General features: G+C 42.4%; 1 protein-coding gene across 1 annotated transcript in view; it reads left to right on the top strand.

Annotated features, from left to right (window-relative positions):
• Window positions 1-18,766, top strand: part of cntn2 (contactin 2) — a 62,832-nt gene that overhangs the window by 29,688 nt on the left and 14,378 nt on the right. Inside the window, exons 2-13 of the mRNA XM_056400538.1 lie at window positions 1,413-1,573; window positions 5,972-6,113; window positions 8,180-8,355; window positions 8,454-8,549; window positions 8,761-8,973; window positions 10,580-10,682; window positions 10,829-11,010; window positions 11,111-11,247; window positions 12,948-13,077; window positions 13,277-13,427; window positions 16,270-16,397; window positions 16,497-16,672. Coding sequence (XP_056256513.1) covers window positions 1,516-1,573; window positions 5,972-6,113; window positions 8,180-8,355; window positions 8,454-8,549; window positions 8,761-8,973; window positions 10,580-10,682; window positions 10,829-11,010; window positions 11,111-11,247; window positions 12,948-13,077; window positions 13,277-13,427; window positions 16,270-16,397; window positions 16,497-16,672 — 1,692 coding nt within the window. The 5' untranslated portion in view covers window positions 1,413-1,515. The remainder of the gene's footprint in view (window positions 1-1,412; window positions 1,574-5,971; window positions 6,114-8,179; window positions 8,356-8,453; window positions 8,550-8,760; window positions 8,974-10,579; window positions 10,683-10,828; window positions 11,011-11,110; window positions 11,248-12,947; window positions 13,078-13,276; window positions 13,428-16,269; window positions 16,398-16,496; window positions 16,673-18,766) is intronic.

Raw genomic sequence — 18,766 nt, 5'->3', positions numbered from 1 at the left:
TTGCTAACATAGAACTGAAATGAGGCCACCTCTCGAGGAGGTCTCAATTCGGCTCACTGAGTCCACCTCTCAAGGTGCTCCTCAAGGCCGCATTGCGGTTTACTAAACTTGTGCATTGTGAAGACAAAGCGCTCCAGGTTCTCTTTGCCTTTCGCTGTTGTGTTTTAGTCCTGCTGTAGACACATCACCTGCTATTGCACCGGGACACCTGAAAAAACGTAGAGATGGAACCATGGCTTTTGATCAGGACAACGTCTACCGTGAGCAGTGAGAGGAGGGGAGAAGCAAACAGATAGAGATTAAATCAGATCACACTAGGCTGAATGCTAAATAACCTACAACATGGTCTGGCCATATACTAGGTTTTAACTTTAAATTTGAGTGTGAAGTTCAGTCTTGACCTTAGGAATAACCAGTTTGACAAAAATCTCATGTCCATTTACTGGCTTTTTCAAGAACTTTCAACCTCACCTGTAAGTCTGCACCAGCTGGTGGAATTTGCTCTGTTCAGACATGAGTTAGATTAACTAAAAGGTGCTAGATCGACATTTTTTCTATTGCTACATAGCTAACATTAGCATTAACAGCTGTTTACTTACCAGTCTAGGAGAAATGTTCGTATGTTCAGTAACTGCAACATTAACCCTGGTTTTCTATTTCCATCACTTCTTTTCTTTGACTCCGAACGTGGTTTCTTGCCAGGAGTGGAAAGTGGTGATGGTGGTGGTGATGGCGGTGATGGCGGTGATGGTGGTGGTGATGGCGGTGATGGTGGTGGTGATGGCGGTGATGGTGGTGGTGATGGTAGTGGTGGTGGTGGTGATGGTGGTGCTGATGGCGGTGATGGTGGTGGTGATGGTAGTGGTGGTCGCTTGCCAAGAACTTCACCCATTGTTGTGTTTATTGTTCCATTTTCAACATGCCCTCTGATCAGCTACTTCTTTATCCTGAGAGCACACTGGATGCCACAGGGAATCACTATCACCTCTTGAGGTACAAAGTGGTGTTAGGAGATGGGACAGGATGGGGCTAGCTGGCTAGAATGTTAACTTCAGTATTTCTGCAACACAATACATAGACTTCTTTGACATAACATCAAAACTGTTATTTCTTCACATTAAGTAATTTAGTAAAAATTTTATCATTTTTTTTCATGAAAAATTATTATATACTTTTTCTATTGTATGATATATGACATACTTTATTTGCTTCTTGAAATAAACAAAATGAGCACAAAGTTCTGAATGAATGGTGACCTGCAAAATAGTGAAGTTCAGCAATACCAAGACAATTTGAAAGAAGGGGCTTGGACTGGCCTCTTGTCCATGAGGTGATTCTAACTGAGTGCATTTTACTGTTGTTTGCTGGAAGAGTTTCTCATGAACGTGATCTTGTTCTGTTTTTCTGCACAGGTCCAAACTGGAACTCCTTCCTGTGAGGCAAGGTGAACAGGTTTTGATCCCATCTGCTCCTGGTTTGTTTGTGATCCTGTTGTAGTCCAGCTGGATCCAGATCATGGAGCGCCTTCTGTGTCTGCTGCTACTCAGCTCAGTGGCTCTGAGGGAAGCAGTCGGTAAGTTCAGATCAACACACACACACACACACACACACACAAATGTGGGTCTTAAGGTGGCTTACAGAGCCAGTGTTGGTGTTGATAATTAACATTAGAACCAGGTTTACTCACATGTTCCACTTAATGACACTGATTGTTTATCCAGGCAGAAGAGTTTTATAGCCAATCAAATCATCGCTCTACACTTTTTGTCACGTCATTTACGGCTGCTTCATGTACGTTATCATTTATTTAAGTCTGTTTCCATCAAACTTGGGTCAAATTGCAAATTAGCATAAAAACAGATGGATGGAAACAAAGTAAAGTTAATGTGAGGTAGCCTCACCTTTCTCCACCATGTTGGTATAAATGGCATCGAATGAATATTTTTAGGTAGATTTATGATTCACGATCTGAATCAGTCTGCTCACAGATTTAGTTGAACTCATGATCACATGACTAATTGTGCACACTGGACACTTCAACTCAAAGGCCCAACTCACAAATCTCTGTATCCTGTTTCCACTCTGGTTTTATTCTGAAAATCCTGACTGGAAGTTGTGATTTGTATCGCCACTTGCCGTTATTCTTCACTCTGCTTCCTGTCTCCCGGCCTTCAGGCAGGTCTCGGCCCCCGCGGGCAGACTGTAACTCCTCTATGTTGGACTGCAGCTGGTGAAGGTGGTTCTTGTTCTGTTCAGGTGGAGAACTGGTTCATGTGGAGCTACATCACTGCAGAGCAGAACATAGACTGAGGTCTCCAGCTGTAGTTAGGGGGCTAGCTAGTAATCATGGGCTGGTTAAAAGAGACTAAACTTTTAATTTACATATCTAAATATAATAACTTTTAATGAGGAGACCTGTATGATTCATCTGAAGAGTAGATCATAGATCAAAGGTAAGATTGTCCATGATGTAGGATCATCAGACCACCCAGCCCTACCTGACATCACCTCTCAGATGATCGTAGTATCATGATGGATTCCTGGTGCTAGTTTTACACATTTTGTCAGAGTAAGTGAAGAGAACAACAGCCAAGGACATATGATAGGTTAGACAGACAGTGTCCCCCGCTGGAGTAAAAAGCTCATTCCAATGATCAATATTCATTTGAAAATTTCATTTTTCCCCACAAGCAAACAGCAAAGTGTCGGACTCAGTCTTTTAAGATGCCAAATGGCGTCATTGTTATTTTGCAGCCTTTCCCTGATGTTGTCTAACAAGACCAGGTCTAAACCTAGTATCTGTCTGGACCTATGGTCAAATCCTGATTTTATAACTGTGACGTCGTCTGACAAAATCACCAAACACGTAAATGAAAGACAAAGACTGAGCTGTGATTTCAGCTGGATTTACTGTAACATGATCACTCAGAGAGAAAGGTAGAAGAGACACAATATCTTTCTTTTTTTGAGTTATTTTTCAGGCTTTTGCCTTTATCTCACTCATAGTGAGAGAGAGAGAGAGAGAGAGAGAGAGAGAGAGAGAGAGAGAGACAGATAAAGGAGGATGACATGCAGCTAGGGCCCACAGGCCAGACTCAAACCCGGGCTGCTGAGACAAGGACTAAACCTATTAGCACGTGCTGCACCAGGTGAACCAGCGGGGCCAGGGACAGATTATCTTTCTTAATCAGTCTCTCACACACACACACACAGCCTCCTTCTGGATCCACAATAGTTTATTCTTTATTTCCTTCAACTCCAGAACGTCAGACTTTTTTTTAGAGGCAGGTCTTTATTGATTTATTGTTGAGGTAACATAGGGTCTAACTGTGTGTGTGTGTGTGTGTGTGTGTGTGTGTGTGTGTGTGTGTGTGTTTGTGTGAGTGCAGTGAGAGAGCTGTACACTCACACACACACAACTCTTGTCCAAGGTCTTATAACAGGTTTTCTGCCGTGGGCAAAAAGCCAAATGAAATATTTGAAGGATGAAAGAAGTTTCTTTCAGATTGCTGCTGTCTGTGAAAATGAAAACACATTTCACATAACCATGAGCTGAGACTGAGTGTACACAGCAGAGCTGAGTCTGCTCAGAGAACATCTGCACGATGGAGAGTATTCCTGCAGAAGGTTTTCTTTATGTTTGTGAAGTACTGAAAACACACAGGACCCTCCACCCCCACCCTGTCACAGACTGTACCTATGTTTGTAGCCAACACCTTCTTTAAGGTGTAAATACAGCAGCAAGCTTCAGGACCAACTTCCCTCCCCATCAGAAACAGAAACTTCAACGATAACGATGTGAGCGTCCACACCGATGAACAACGACACTGCCAGCTCCAGCTGTGCCACAGCCCCAAACTAGATACTGATGACCTGGCACTCTGCACCTTAAAGGAGCTATATGTAAGTTTAGCTATTGCTACATAGCTAGTGTTAGCATTAGCAGCTGTTTACTTATCAGTCTAGAAGAAATGTTGTGAGTTCAGCATCAAACTTCATTCCTTTACTCACCAACAGCTGTGTCCAGAGGTGGAGACAAACGTCAATGTTAACTCTTGTCTCTGTCACGTCTTTTCTACTACAGAAGTTAGCATGCTAACCAGCTAGCCCTGGCCTGTCTCCTCACTGTAGCCTCCAGTCTGTCCTGAAGACGTAGCTGCTCAGAAGGAATATTATAACCTCTTGTCTTGTAAAGACAATGATGGTTGAAGCTCTTGTCAGGAGACAATCACCTGCTCCTGACAAGAAACAAGGTTCAGCAGCAGAGGAAACTGATAGCTCCTTTTATTATACTTTTCTCAAATCCATTTTAAGAAAAAGAAAAGTTTTAGATGAAAAAAACAACAAAAAAAAACACCTACATTTCATCATTGCAGTACTGTAAAAATATATTCTATTGAGTGAATTACTTTTTTAAATTATTATTATTATTATGACGGTTTTATTTATAAGGTTTTGCATGGACTTGCTCCACAGAGGGCTGTGGCACATCTCATCTCAAACATTAAGTCAAACCAGATCTGTGATCACTTTTAACTCAGTATGCAACCAAATGAATTTGTCTTTTTATGTGTTTTATATTTGTAGTAGTGTATTGTGAATTGTAATGTTTTTGTTTTATGTTACCTGCTCAGGGACTGTGGATGTAAATTAGCATTTTTGCTACAATCCGTGTATTTTATACTGATGTTCATTAACATGCATTGTCCCTATGGAATAAACAAATAAATAAATAAAATTACAATACACATTACAGTACAAATAATGTTTTAGTTTAACTTTAACTTTACACACTTTACACACACTGCATCGCTGATTGGCTCATTGACGCTAATGAGATTTACTCATTTACTCCTGAGGTATTAAATGAGACATCAATCCTCGATAGTATCAAACGAAGTTGGTTGGTTCATAACAGTGTTGAAGTTTGATATCCAGCCCCGCATAAAAGTACAGAGGTTACCTAGGTGTCAAAAGTAAATGAGTCATTCTGTAGAACAGAGTTCTGTTATTATATTACATGTGATGTTGGATTATTATTACTTATTATTATGTTGAACAGTCTTATTTATTCCTGTCAGAATTTATGTTTGCAGAGCAGCTCGTATAACAAATATTATATATATTGAATATAAAGTAAATGAGGAGGTAAATGCCAAATATCAGCATAATGTCATCCACTGTACCAAAGTGACATAAAAGTGATTAAACTTAATGTCGCTCAATGCTTGCCCACTTAAAGTAATTCAGATTAGCCTATAAAAACACTTGTATTAAAAGTTCATCAAATGTTGTTAAATATGATATGTTATTATCACTGCATATGATAAGAGGACCATGCAGTTTGACTTGAGTACCCACCATAGAAGTAGTGTACATATATACAGCCAACACAATAATAAGTACCATCATTTTCTCAAAAAGTTAATATTCTTTCAGCCTTTTACAGAGGTTATATCATATTTACGACACTATCTACATTTGTGTTGTATTAAATGTTCAGCTGCTGAACAGGATAAAAGATTAGTGGCAAACTCTCCCAGAATGGGGTCGCTACTGAATTTGTAAGACGTTGATCTTGTTTGTTTTTTTCAGCGTGTCTTTTATTCTCAGCTCATTAAAGGCAGATTAAGGAAAGAACACACTGAACTGTTATGTAATGTTTGTTGGTCATGTTAGGAACAGGTAGAACAGGAGCAAAATCAAACACTGCAGAAAACAGTTATTTACAAGTAGAGAGAAGCAGCTCTCTTTTCTTGATTGTGACAAAGTGACTGAAAACAAAACAGACCAGACGTCTCAGCTTCAAACGTCAGAATCATGAGGTTAAAACTTGGACAAAGGACAAGAGGTTAAAAGTTGTGGCTGACAGGAAGTAGTGTCTAGGACATTACCTAAGGTCCTCCCCGTCAGGAAACGTTTGGCTCTAGGTTTGTTGTGTAACTTTGTGTGTTGTTAAAAATTTTTCCAGGTGGAGATGTGTGTGTGTCGGGTCATGACAGCGGCCCGGTGTTTGAAGAACAGCCAAGCGGCACGATTTACCCAGAGGGCCTGAATGAAGGCAAGGTGACCCTGAGCTGTCAGGCCAGAGCAAGTCCAGCTGCCTCCTACAGGTGGGTAACACACACCCACCTACACACCCACCCACACACACAGACACACACACCCACACATCCACACACCCACACACACACAGACACACACACACACACACACACATCCACACACCCACCCACACACACACACACACACACACACACACACATCCACACACCCACACACACACACACACATACATCCACACACCCACCCACACACACACACACCCACACACACACACACACACACCTTTAAAAAGTCTAAATTAAAGTGGTACTTAAATTTCAGTACCACTGCTGACAGTCAGAGAAGGAATCATTTTGATTGGTTAATCCATTTCAGGTTAATTTAATGAATGATATCATTAGGAAGTGGTGAAAAAATGATGGTAAATAAATCCAGGTCATGCTGGTTTCCATCATACTTTGATACGTTGACCAGTGTGAGAGTGAAACAAGTATTTTATTTTCAAATATGTTTCACTCAGCCAAAGAACGTTCAGTAAACTGTTGTATCACTGCTGATTTTCATAGTAAAACAGGATTATAAAATTATGTTAATGTACATTCGCGGGTATTAAACTGGTGATATGAAGATAGAGTCCTTGCACATTATCCAAGTTAAACAATTGAAAAAAAAAGAGAAATACAATTAATGAACAAATTAACAAATGATTCAATAATTACAATAAATGAAGATCGAGAAAAATAACTGTAAGTGCTAAATGATAAATAAAGAAAAGATTAGAGTTTTTTTCAATTGCTAACAAGCATTGGTCAATACTGAAACTACTTTTTCAAAACTCTTCACACAGTTACAAACATGCATCTCAGCTCAACAGTTCATCTCACCTCAAAAACGCTTCCTCACCAACATGCTCAATAATTGTGGCCCTTATCTCATCAGAGACCACAGCTCTTGGTCTTCCTCGCCTTCCTCTTTTCCCTCTCCTTGCCATGCTTCTCTCTCCACCAGCCTCCACCAGCCTGTCCTCTTTGATCCATATTTCCAAAAAAAACCCAAACATTCAGAAGCCATCCCCTTTTATCTGCGTGCTACAGTAACGAGGCCAAACACAGGTCACCTGGGTAGGTTTTCACCTGCTAACTGCACTCACCTGTGTTTGGAATTATTATTATTTCATTTTTTTGTCAGTATTATGATATTATTTTCTATAGATTTCAATGTGGCTGCCGCAGAAATGCAGACATTTTTTCCCATCATTCTGTTTTGATTGTGTTTTTAACTGTTTTGAACAAAGTGTGTCAGCATTTGAAAAATGTGCTGCAGAAGTGTTCTGCAGGTGGTGGACTCTGACTGAGAAAGGAGTTCATGAATTTTGGTAACTGTGGTCACTGAATGCATTTTATGTAAAAGCAATAAAAATTGATTCATAGTTTTCTCCACATAGACTTCTGTTTCACTATTGGTATTTCACATATGTTAGAAACATACATTTTCATATATCAGAAGATGTATATGTGTGATAATAATATACTGTAGGTGACACATATTGCAACATCACTGTTGATATAGGAACATATATGTGATATATTACATTTCTGTATGGGCTGGGAGCTGATTTGAAGGACAGACCTCCAGCTACAGTATTCTGACATATTCTCATATTATGTGTCAGTTTTGTGTCGGTGCATGAAACAGAGCTCAGCAGTTTGTGGCTCATATGTGTGTATATACTGTGCGCATTATTGTTCTGGTTTTATTTGCAGCTCAGTCAGTCAAAACTTTGATTCATAGTGGTTTATGTTTGTGAACCTGATATGTCTCTCATCACCAGATCACGGCTCAGATCCAAAGTTGGGAGACCTTTTGTTGATAGACTAGTTTAGCTGAGCTTGGCTTGGAGATAGAAGCAAACGTTACCTGCCCAGGTAACTCTGGAGGAGACACCACCCTGAGCTTCTTTAGATGTGTTGACCTCAGCTCTGACTGCAGCATGTCAGACAGGTCACCTACATCCTGACTCTTCAGCCTCTGACACTCTGGGCCTTGTTATCTTGTCATGTTTACTATGTTCTCTTTGGGACGCTTACAGTTTGCCCTGCTCTTTGTCTTGCAGGTGGCTTGTGAACGGCACAGATGTCCCGCTTGGCTTGGACGTCCGTTACACCTTGGTGGCCGGCAACCTGGTGATCAATGGTCCCGACTCCGCCCGAGACGCAGGCTCGTACCAGTGTATGGCCATCAACCGCTGCGGGACCATCATCAGCAGAGCTGCGAACGTGAAGTTTGGCTGTGAGAGCAGAGGAGTTTAAACCTCTTCAAGTGTCACTCTATCTTACTGCTTCTTCTTCTACTAATGGGGTAGTAATCCTTTCCCTCTCTTTCTCCAGACCTCCATGACTTCCCCTCAGACAGCAGGAGTCCTCAGACAGCATACGAGGGCCTAGGAACCTTCCTGGCCTGCCAGCCGCCTCCACATTACCCAGGTATCCCCTCTGCTTCAGGGTTCTTACTGCTGCTGGGAAGCTAGTCTTTAAACCACAGAGAAGGATGAGCTGTCAGGTGGAGGATGGTTTAACCTCATGAGAGTTTACCTTCACATAAAACCTGCCACAGGCCACAGGCTGGAAATGTGCTCAGTTTTGCTTCTGCCTGGATTCCTGATGAGTGTGATTTGTCCTTGTCTCCTTTCTGCAGCTCTGTCTTACCGCTGGCTTCTCAACGAGTTTCCCAACTTCATCCAAAGAACAGATGGCCGTATGTTCGTGTCGCAGGTGACAGGGAACCTATACGTGGCTAAAGCAGAGCCCAATGACACAGGGAACTACTACTGCTTCACCACCATCAGCCTGGATATCAGCACCAAGAGCACCTTCAGCAAAGCCAACCAGCTCACGGTGATGCCTGATGGTATGGAGGCTGATGCTAACAGCCACATGTAGCTTCACCGTGCAGGTCAGCAGGATGCTGACTGTGTGGAGCAGAATTCACTTTAGCATCCCGGACGTTATTGATTATTTATTAGGCCTGATTATCAGATACTGATTCAAATAAACCTCAAGTTTGTTTTTTTAAAACTTTACTTTGCAAAACACATTTTTAATGTAACAAAACAAAAAACTTCACTTTATTATGTTGTAGATTTAATTTTTGTCCATCAGTCTACAATCAATAACCCATGATGGAAAAGTGAAAACATGTTTTTAGAGATTTATTAAAAGACAAAAAAGCCTTCAGACACTTTTCTGTGGCTCCAAACTGTGGTCAGCTGTTTCCTGTTTGATTTTTTTTATCTTTGAGATGAATCTAGATCTTGACACCTGTGGGGAACTGAGCTGATTGGACAGCTGAGAGAGAGAGAGAGAGAATCACACCTGTGTGTATCAGGTCCCACAGTTCACCTGCAGGTCTGGACTCTGTAGACCTCTGTGGTGAGACAGAGATCAGGACACAAGGCTCTGAGTGTTCTCAGGAGAACCGTGGAACACGTCTGGAACCAGGACTCTTCTAGAGCTGGTGTCCAGACAAACTGAGGGACCAGGTGAGAAGGACCTGGGTCAGGGAGGAGCTTCAGAATTCCTCTGCAGAGATGGAGAAGCTGCTGGAAGGAGAAGCATCAGTCAGGTGTTTATGGTGGAGAGACGAGACAGAGACACTGAGGGTCAAAGACATGAGACAGTCTGCTGGAGTCTTACAGACGGACTTGAAAGACTCCGAGACAAGGAGGAACCAAACTCTCTGATCTCCAAACACCAGGACCTGGTCAGCAGCTGGATGACACCATTGGTACACTGAAGCATGTCCATAGTCCATTTTTGGAGAGACCTGAAGAGGACAGATCACAGACACTTCCTGTCCAGTCTGAGTCTATAGAGACTCAAGCAGACTGAGGCTGGAACTGCTGCTGAAGGGGGTCCTACAAAGAACTGGACTGAGGGTCTGAAGACTTTTGGAAATGAGAGATTTTAGTTTTTGATTTTTAATACATTTGCAAAAATTTCTAAAAATGTGTTTTCACTTTGTCGCTATGGTTTGCGGAGAGGAGGCGGATCCATTTAAAATCAAATCTACAACACAAGTGCAGGGGTCTGAATACTTCCTGAAGCAGCTGTAGACTCAGTGCACAGCTATTTTCTCTAACACACAACAATACAAGATGAAGTGACTGCTTCTTCATAGTTCCTGAACGTCTGACTTTAACACTGGGCCCTGCTCCTACACTGTGTGTTACATGGACACTAATTATTTATCTAGAGCTCAGAATGGAAAGAGTTAATCATCTGGAGAACTCCACATGCTCAGTACATTTATTTGGTATCTGCCCATTAGATTTGACCTCACAGGGTCCTGGTACATGGTGCCAAAGGAAAGGTCAGGTAGTGCCCACAATCCTCAGAAACCCTCCTCTGTGGATCCTGGGTGTCCAAACGTCATGGCAGCAGGTTCTTAGATCAGATCAGAGCTGCACAATGTGAACATGAATTCATCTGAATATTTACAGTTTATTTTATTTCAGCGAATCCCAGGAAGTCGGCTCCGAGCATTAAGGTACGCTTCCCAACAGAGACCTATGCCCTGGCAGGACACACCGTCCAGTTAGAGTGCTTCGCCTATGGAAAGTAAGTCCCCACCTCGGACATCACTGGATCTGTTGTGCGCTGTGTCCTGTTCAGTAACATCTATCCTCCTTTAATCCTCCCTCTGTACTGTTTCACCTCCTCTCCCTCTATATCACCTCCACCCTCCCTCCACTCTCTGTCAACAGTCCAGTTCCTAAACTGCGATGGAGGAAGGTGGATGGACTGATGCCGTCCAAGGCGGGCTCCTCTGCTGATGGCCCCACCCTCACCCTGCCATTCCTCTCCTTCGATGATGAGGGTGTTTACGAGTGTGAAGCCTACAACTCTGAAGGAAGTGACACATACCAGGGACGCATCACTGTGCAAGGTGGAGAAGAGACGTGTGTTGTTATCAGGTTTCATGTCTCTGTCTGTCAGTACATCTTCACTTCACTGTGTCCTGCTGGTCATTCTTCTCCACCCTCCAGCTCAGCCCGAGTGGCTGCAGGTGATGAGCGACTCAGAGGTGGAGATCAGCTCAGAGCTGCACTGGAGCTGTGTTGCTGCTGGTAAACCACGCCCCTCCATACGCTGGCTACGCAACGGACAGCCACTCAGCACACAGGTGACACACACAGGCAGTACTGTCGCACTGTAGTGTATACACAGCACCTCCGCACACAAAGCTATGTGAACACACTCATTCCAGCACTGCTAATTTAGCTGTAGCTTCCTCTTCCCCAACAAATGGTCAGTAAACCTTGTTTTAAAAAAAAGAGTTGATGTGAAACATTCACATCCTCCTTTTATTCAATTGGAGGGAATAATTTGACTCAAAGAAAGTCTACCAGTTTTCATACTAACTTACAGTGTTAGAGGGAAATAATGTCTTTCTATTAAAGCTCCATATTTTACACAGTGTTTTATTTGAGGTGTTGATCCATAAGAAGATATATTTGTGGTTTTAAGAACCAAAAATCATCTGAGTGTAGTTTTACATCTCCTCTCTCAGGCTTCTCTCTGGAGCGCTAGTAACAACTGGTCAGTGAGCCAATCAGAAGAGAGGAGGCTCTGAGCCTCTCCTCTGATGTGTGAATTTGACCATATACGTGGTGAATTACTACATACATTTATTTACTCACTGTCATCACTGACACTCACACTGACACTGACACTGACACTGACACAGCAAGCTGAAGCCTGATTCACACAGGGCTGAGATGATCTGATAACTGAACTTGTGTTTCAGCCAATCCTGGGAACTGATCTGATACCAGTGCATTAAAGAAGTTATTTTAACAGCTGTGTAGTACTGACCCTGTCTGTCATGTTTTTATAACTCAGGATAAACTCTTTGTAACGTGAACAGACACATGAATGATGAACTCTAACGGAACTGTCAGTCACTTCCCTCACCAGTTGTCCTGGCACTGAGCCACTCCTCCATATTAAAGCCCTACATACTGAACATGTTGTCTTTTTACTGATGGGCCTTTCCACTCTAACATGTTGCTAATGGCTAACGTCACACCATTTACTGGAAATCAAGTTCTTCTTCACTGCTCTAACAGTAGCTGCCAATGGCTACACAGCACAAGTTCCTGTGTAGGCTACTGTTTAAGAGCAGAGAGGAAGAATTAAATTCTGGGAAAACTCATGTTTCAACCAGACTATAAAGTTTATTAGTAAATGATGTCTCACATAGAGACTTAATAATAGTCAGACAGAAGTACAAAATCATATTAATATTATATTAATATCCATCCATCCATTATCTATACCACTTATCCTTATAGGGTTGCAGGGGGCCTGCAGCCAATCCCAGCTGACATTGGGCAAGGGCGGGGTACACCCTGGGCAGGTTGCCAGTCGATCACAGGGCTGACTCATAGAGACAAACAACCATTCACACTCACATTGACACCTATGGGCACTTTAGAGTGGCCAATTAACATAATGTGCACGTCTTTGGACTGTGGTGTACCCGGAGTACCCAGAGAGAACCCACACAGGCACAGCGAGAACATGCAAACTCCACACAGAAAGGCAGGGGTCAAATCCAGAACCTTCTCGCTGTGAGGCAACATTGATAACCACTGTTCCACCGTGTCGTCCCATATTAATATTATAAAAATGATAATAAGAAATAAATCTACATGGGGCAGGTACAGGCTGAAGAAATATCCGCAGACAGAGAGTGGATGTGAACAGGGCTCTTCCTCCTCACTGAGTGAAGAAGACTATGTTACTATGTTAATTCCCACACACGGAGTACCCTAAACATGTGCTTCACCCCCCCCCCCTCATTTCCCTCTCTTCTCTAAGGACCGGGTGGAGGTGAATGGAGCTCGTCTGAAGATCAGTAACCTGGCCCTGGAGGATTCTGGGATGTACCAGTGTGTGGCTGAAAACAAACATGGCACCATCTACTCCACCGCTGAGCTCAGAGTCCAAGGTAGGAGGAGGCTCCGCTGTCCCTGAGACTGATGCTGTGACAGATTTTTCTTTATGCAGATCACTATTCCTCCATCTTCTTTCATCTGACTCTCTCCATCCTTCCCTCTCTCTGCATCTCATCCATCCATCACCTCATGCCCTCCTCCCTGTTCTGCTCTCTGTACTCTGTTCCTCCATCTTGCTTCCTGTTCCTCCAGTTCAGGCCCCAGACTTCAGACTGAATCCGGTACGGAAGCTGATCCCAGCAGCCAGAGGGGGGCAGGTGAAGATCGAGTGTCGCCCTCGAGCCGCCCCGAAGCCCAGCCTGTTCTGGAGCCGTGGGACGGAGCTGCTCACCAACAGTAGCAGGTAGAGTAGTAACAGGGTCAATGTGGTTTTCATTCACAGTGCACTGCAATCACTTCACATTTTAAAACCTTGCAATCCTGTGACCTGGAATTCAGCAGAAACATCAGCACTGTTGTTCCATGTGGACTGAGTTCATCACACCAGTAGAAATGATCTGTCTTCAATCTGCAGTTTCTGATTTTACAGGAAGCACAGCAGCATCACCTCTTCAGTGATTTAAATCTCTATCAGTCAGGATTTAACATTAAAAGACCGGCCAACATGCGCACACTCTGACATCAGAGTACACTGGGACCATGTGTCAGTCAAAACTACACAAAAAGCTGAGGGAGATGCTGGCATCTCCCTCAGCCATCATCAGCCATCATCAGCCATCATCAGCGTAAGAGACAGTGGTAACTCAGACCATGTATATATAAACATCTGAGGCTAGAAGATAATTGCTTGATTATTTGATGAAGTGCATCTGTGAACCACCATAGGGGGAGTGGCTACATGACATCAGAAACACAACTGTAAAATTAGATGTTATTAGATGTTATTAGATGTTAATATATAAACCTGCACCATCTCACTGTTACTAAGTAAGAAATATTAAGCACAATATGGATTCAAAATAATAAAAGCACATATTAAAAAAGCATACGTTCATACTTAGAGAAAAAGACAATCCTAAGAAACACATGTGCTCAGAGATATCACTAAATACAACATGTATGCTAAAGCTCAAAACTATCCTGTATGTAAGGGCTTTAGAATAAAGGTTTGTCCGCGGTAAGGATGATAGGAACACAAAAAGCTGCAGCTGTCTATGAGTTTGACCAGTTGTCCTCAGGTCAATGAGCGTCCGGCCAATCTAAAATCAAAACAAGTAGAGTTTGACCAGTCACATCGCTGGATTCATTTCCCTTGCCTGCACTCACCTATGAAAAAAATATTTGCAAGCAGGGATCACTGACAAATGTGTAGACAGTAGCTAGGATCCATACATCCACAGCAACACTTCTCTGGTTCCCCCGCCTCACTGGTTCCTCAGGTGAGGACAGATCTTTGAACTCCTTTGCAAAGGTAAATGGACATGGACATTTGAGTATGTGAATTAATTAGGGCTGAAAAATTTAACAAAATCTTATCTAAATCACAGCAGGACCAAGTGCAATATCCAAATTACAGGAGCTGCAATATTTTAGATAAAAACGTGTCACAACAGACCTTCATAAAGACAAACATTGTGGTGCGTCAGAGACAAATGATATTCTCCAGACATAAGTTAACATGCTTGTTTGGTACAGACCCAACAAAATTCACATTACTTTTATATTTTTTACCAGTGAAAATTAAAAATGACTCATGTCACAATTTGAAATATCTGCCAAAATCATCACAGTATGATGTTTTTTTCACATCATTCAGCTTTAGAATGAAGCTAGCGTTAGTCTAATGTTATGTATGTGTTTGCAAGCTAGCTTGTGTGTTCACCAGTCATTTAACATGAGGACAGTTTAACCACCCTGCTGATGTTCCAGCAGCTGCATGCACCAACACACATCACTTACTTGTGACGCTGGCAGCAGATTTGGGGCGATGTGTTGTGTGTTTGTCAGGTGGTTAATGGAGATGAACGTTTCTCTCTCAGCCTCTCCCTCCCTGTTGCTGCCTTTAAAGGGGATGAGAGGAACTCATGTAATTGGTCATTTCTGGAGCTGGCCCCGCCTCCATCTGTTGACTCCGTGCTCCTCATTCAAATAATGTAGACAGATAGCTGTCGAGTCAAGCTCCCACATATGTGTAAAACTGGATTGATTGATGTCGGAGATGTGAACTGCTGTTGTAGTTTGTTGAGAATAAAACACATTTTGCCATTATTTAGTACAAACATGAGATCATGCAGAGATGCCTGAGTCCTGTACCATGAAGCAGGATCTGAGGTCATTGAGGTAACTTCAAGTTTAACTCTGAGCCTTCAGTCCTACAGCATTGGTCACCAATCACCATAGTAACTGATGCTGAACTCCTAACCTAAAAGGATCCTGACAGGGACAAAAGAGTTTGCAATAAATTGATCAATAACAAAGATCAGTAGATATTTATGGATTAAAACAGAGCTTCTAAGAATTCTAAGAAACGAAATAACTATTATAACTTCATTTGACCTAAACACAGGTTCTTTAATCTGACAGGACTCCTGACAGTGATGATGCTTTTACTCTCTTCTTCATCACTGCAACTCAGAACAACATGAGAAATGAGAAAAACTAAACCAACAATGATCCACACACTGTTCAATATTTCCTTTATTGTAAAAAAACATTTCAGTCAGACTGACTCAGACATCAACTACTCCTCTCCTCTTTTCTTTCTCTCCTCTGCAGCAGAAACAGTCTGACATGAACTTTAACTGTTTTATCTGCATCACATGTTCATAACAGTTTGTTCATCATCGGACTGAAGAGGGAAATAAATGATAATTCTTGCTCTTATTTACAGTTTATCCTCAGTTTCACTTTTGTGAGTGAAATTATTTCTAGTTTTCTAATATTCTAGTTTGTTCTCATTTCACCTCATTGAATCATGAAGATCATCAGAAGCAGAATTTAATTAATTGATATGACTTGAATCAAAGAGGAACCAAAAACAAGATGCTAAACTGAACTGGATATAATGAGTGATACTGTTGTTTCTGTCAGTGTAAATATGAAATTCATGTGACATATTCAAGAATATGTCAGTACCGAACATATGTACAGCCATAGTTAGTGAAACTGTATTGGACTGCATCACCTGAGAGCAGTACTGTGAGCAACCAGCTGGAGGCGCTGTTGACCCACCTGTGTCTCCTCAGAGTCACTGTGACATCAGATGGAGTGTTGTGGATCTACAACATCAGCCGGGCAGATGAAGGAAAATACACCTGCTTTGCTGAAAACTACCTGGGCAAGGCCAACAGCACCGGACACCTGTCTGTCAGAGGTACACACATACATGACAAAATCTCAGACTATTCTTTTATTAATTACCCAGAAACATTTCTTCTGCTGGATTTCATCTGACCCAGCTCTGTTCTTTCAGATGCCACTAAGATCACACTGGCTCCCTCCAACGCTGACATCAATCAGGGCGAGAATGTGACGCTGCAGTGCCACGCCTCCCATGATCCCACCATGGACCTGACCTTCACCTGGGCCCTCAACGGGGTCCTGCTGGACGTGGAGGACTCTGCCGGGCCGTACCATCGGGTGGAAGGGGTGAGTCCTGTGGTGTATGGTGGAGAGAAGGTGGTTGGGACAATTCTTTGTCTGTACAACTGTTTGGTAAAATGAGGGTGTAAATCTTTTAAAACACCACACAAATATATAGTTTATCTTAAAATTCCTAAAACTGCTGGACACTAGTTTTTAGCACATTCTGCTCAAACTAGAGAAGATGGTGCAGCTGGAGCTGTAGTGGGTCTTTTCATGGGATTTGATGAAAAGAAGCAGAAATATAGAATATGAAGAGACTTTTACAGATGCTTTCAGACTGTCTTCAGTCAGTCTTAAAGGTTCAGTCAGCTTCTGGTACAGAACCAGGTCTATCTAGACACTGTTTCTAAGGTTCATAGCTCAGTAACCAGGGTTTCTGCCAGTGTGTTCTACGCCTTGCTGGCCCACCACGCCTGAGCATGGGTTCATTTGGAGCAGCTCAGTTGGAAATCTAAGATATAATTGTTAGAAAGCCCAGCTGTGACATCTGTTGGTTGAAACACTGCGTCGCTGTCGACCCGTGCAGCTTTGGGTTGATGAGCACCCGCCCTCAATAATAGAAAAAGGACAGCCATAGTCGCAGTGGCCATCAGACACACCGGGACAAATCCTGCTGCATCGGTCCAGAAGTCTCTGTGGCGTCTCTCTTTGAGGACTTCTCATTGAGACTGTGCTGCTGGGCTGACTCACCCCCTGTCAGCCTATCAGGATGCACCGATGTGTTTTCTTCAGTCCTGATATGATACCTGGGCTTTGGTTAAGAGCTGATACCAAGTACTGATCCCATACCAGTTTATTCAATCAGCTGTTTGCCTCACTGTGTGGAAGAGACTGGATCAATGTTTTATCTGTGAGGAACATTTGTTTTTCGAATCGTCCTGTTTGTTTGATTGAACTTTTGGTTACTTGTTGTGTCAGTTGTTGGTTGTGTTATAATTTTCAGTGCTGCTGTCACACCTCAAAACACTGGCTTTGCAGATATTGTCAGTAGCTGTAGAACTTGTTGGCGTAGAAAGGGTTAAATACCTGAAGCATTGTTTTTAGCTCCCTCCATGCTACCTTAGCGCTCCTCATAGTCTACCAGCACACTCCTGATGTAGTGCACACATATAGATGTAAACATAGAATAACATGGGACTGGATTGAATACATCAGCCCTGTTGTCACTGATACCTGATCCAGCTATCTGAGTCAGTATCGGACCAATATCCAATATCAGCATGGGATCAATACACGCCTATAACCTGCAACACAGTGGATTCATTGGTTAGATGAATGACAGAAAAGTATCAACAACTATTAAAACAAACAATCCCCTGTTCCAGCTTCTTGATTTTGGTTATTTGCTTTATTAAGTTATTTTTTGGGCATCATTTGCCTTTAATTTGATAGTTGCAGTGAGAGAGAGACAGGAAAGTCAGGGAGGGAGAGAGGGAGGGGATGACATGCAGCAAGGGGCTGAGGGTTGGGAGTGAGCCTTCACCAGGGCGCCCCCAACATGAGCTTTTTCTAACTAGTATTATTCCTGATTTTCTGACGATTAGTCGATTTATGGAGAAGATAATCTACAAATTGTTGATGATTGCTGTACTGAAAAACAGTCATTAGTTGCTGTGTGTTGCTGCTGAACCGGTTCTGTGACAAGAGCATCAGCTCAGAAAGCTGCTGCTGTGACACTAAGGATTCAGTTCAGCTGAAAGACCTGATCCCTCATGTAAAGAACACTTATAGATCTCGATAAGGTGCAGTCCAGAGTCTGGTCCCCTCACAGCTGCTCTTACTTTCTACTGTCATTAATGTGTGTGAATATCAGGGGTGGAAAGAGTACTGGGAGATTTAACTACACAAGTAAAATCACTGTAAAAATGTTCAACATGAGTGGGGAAGATGAGGGGTAAAAATATGGTGAGAACAATTACATAGATACAACTATGAAATTAAAGAACATGTTTAGGCTGCAAGGTGTGTATGCAGTGGTGTTTCATTACACTTCACAGGAGAACAGCACTGAAAGCAACCAATATATTCCAGTCAGGCTCTTTGCAGCCTGTGCATACAACTGATAATTACACATATACACTAAGTTGTCAGTTTATT

The sequence above is a fragment of the Seriola aureovittata genome, chromosome 2, assembly GCF_021018895.1.
Source record: "Seriola aureovittata isolate HTS-2021-v1 ecotype China chromosome 2, ASM2101889v1, whole genome shotgun sequence".
NCBI classification, from domain to species: Eukaryota; Metazoa; Chordata; class Actinopteri; order Carangiformes; family Carangidae; genus Seriola; species Seriola aureovittata.
The sequence above is the reverse complement of the archived record's forward strand: the minus strand, read 5'-3'. Positions and strand labels throughout refer to the sequence as shown.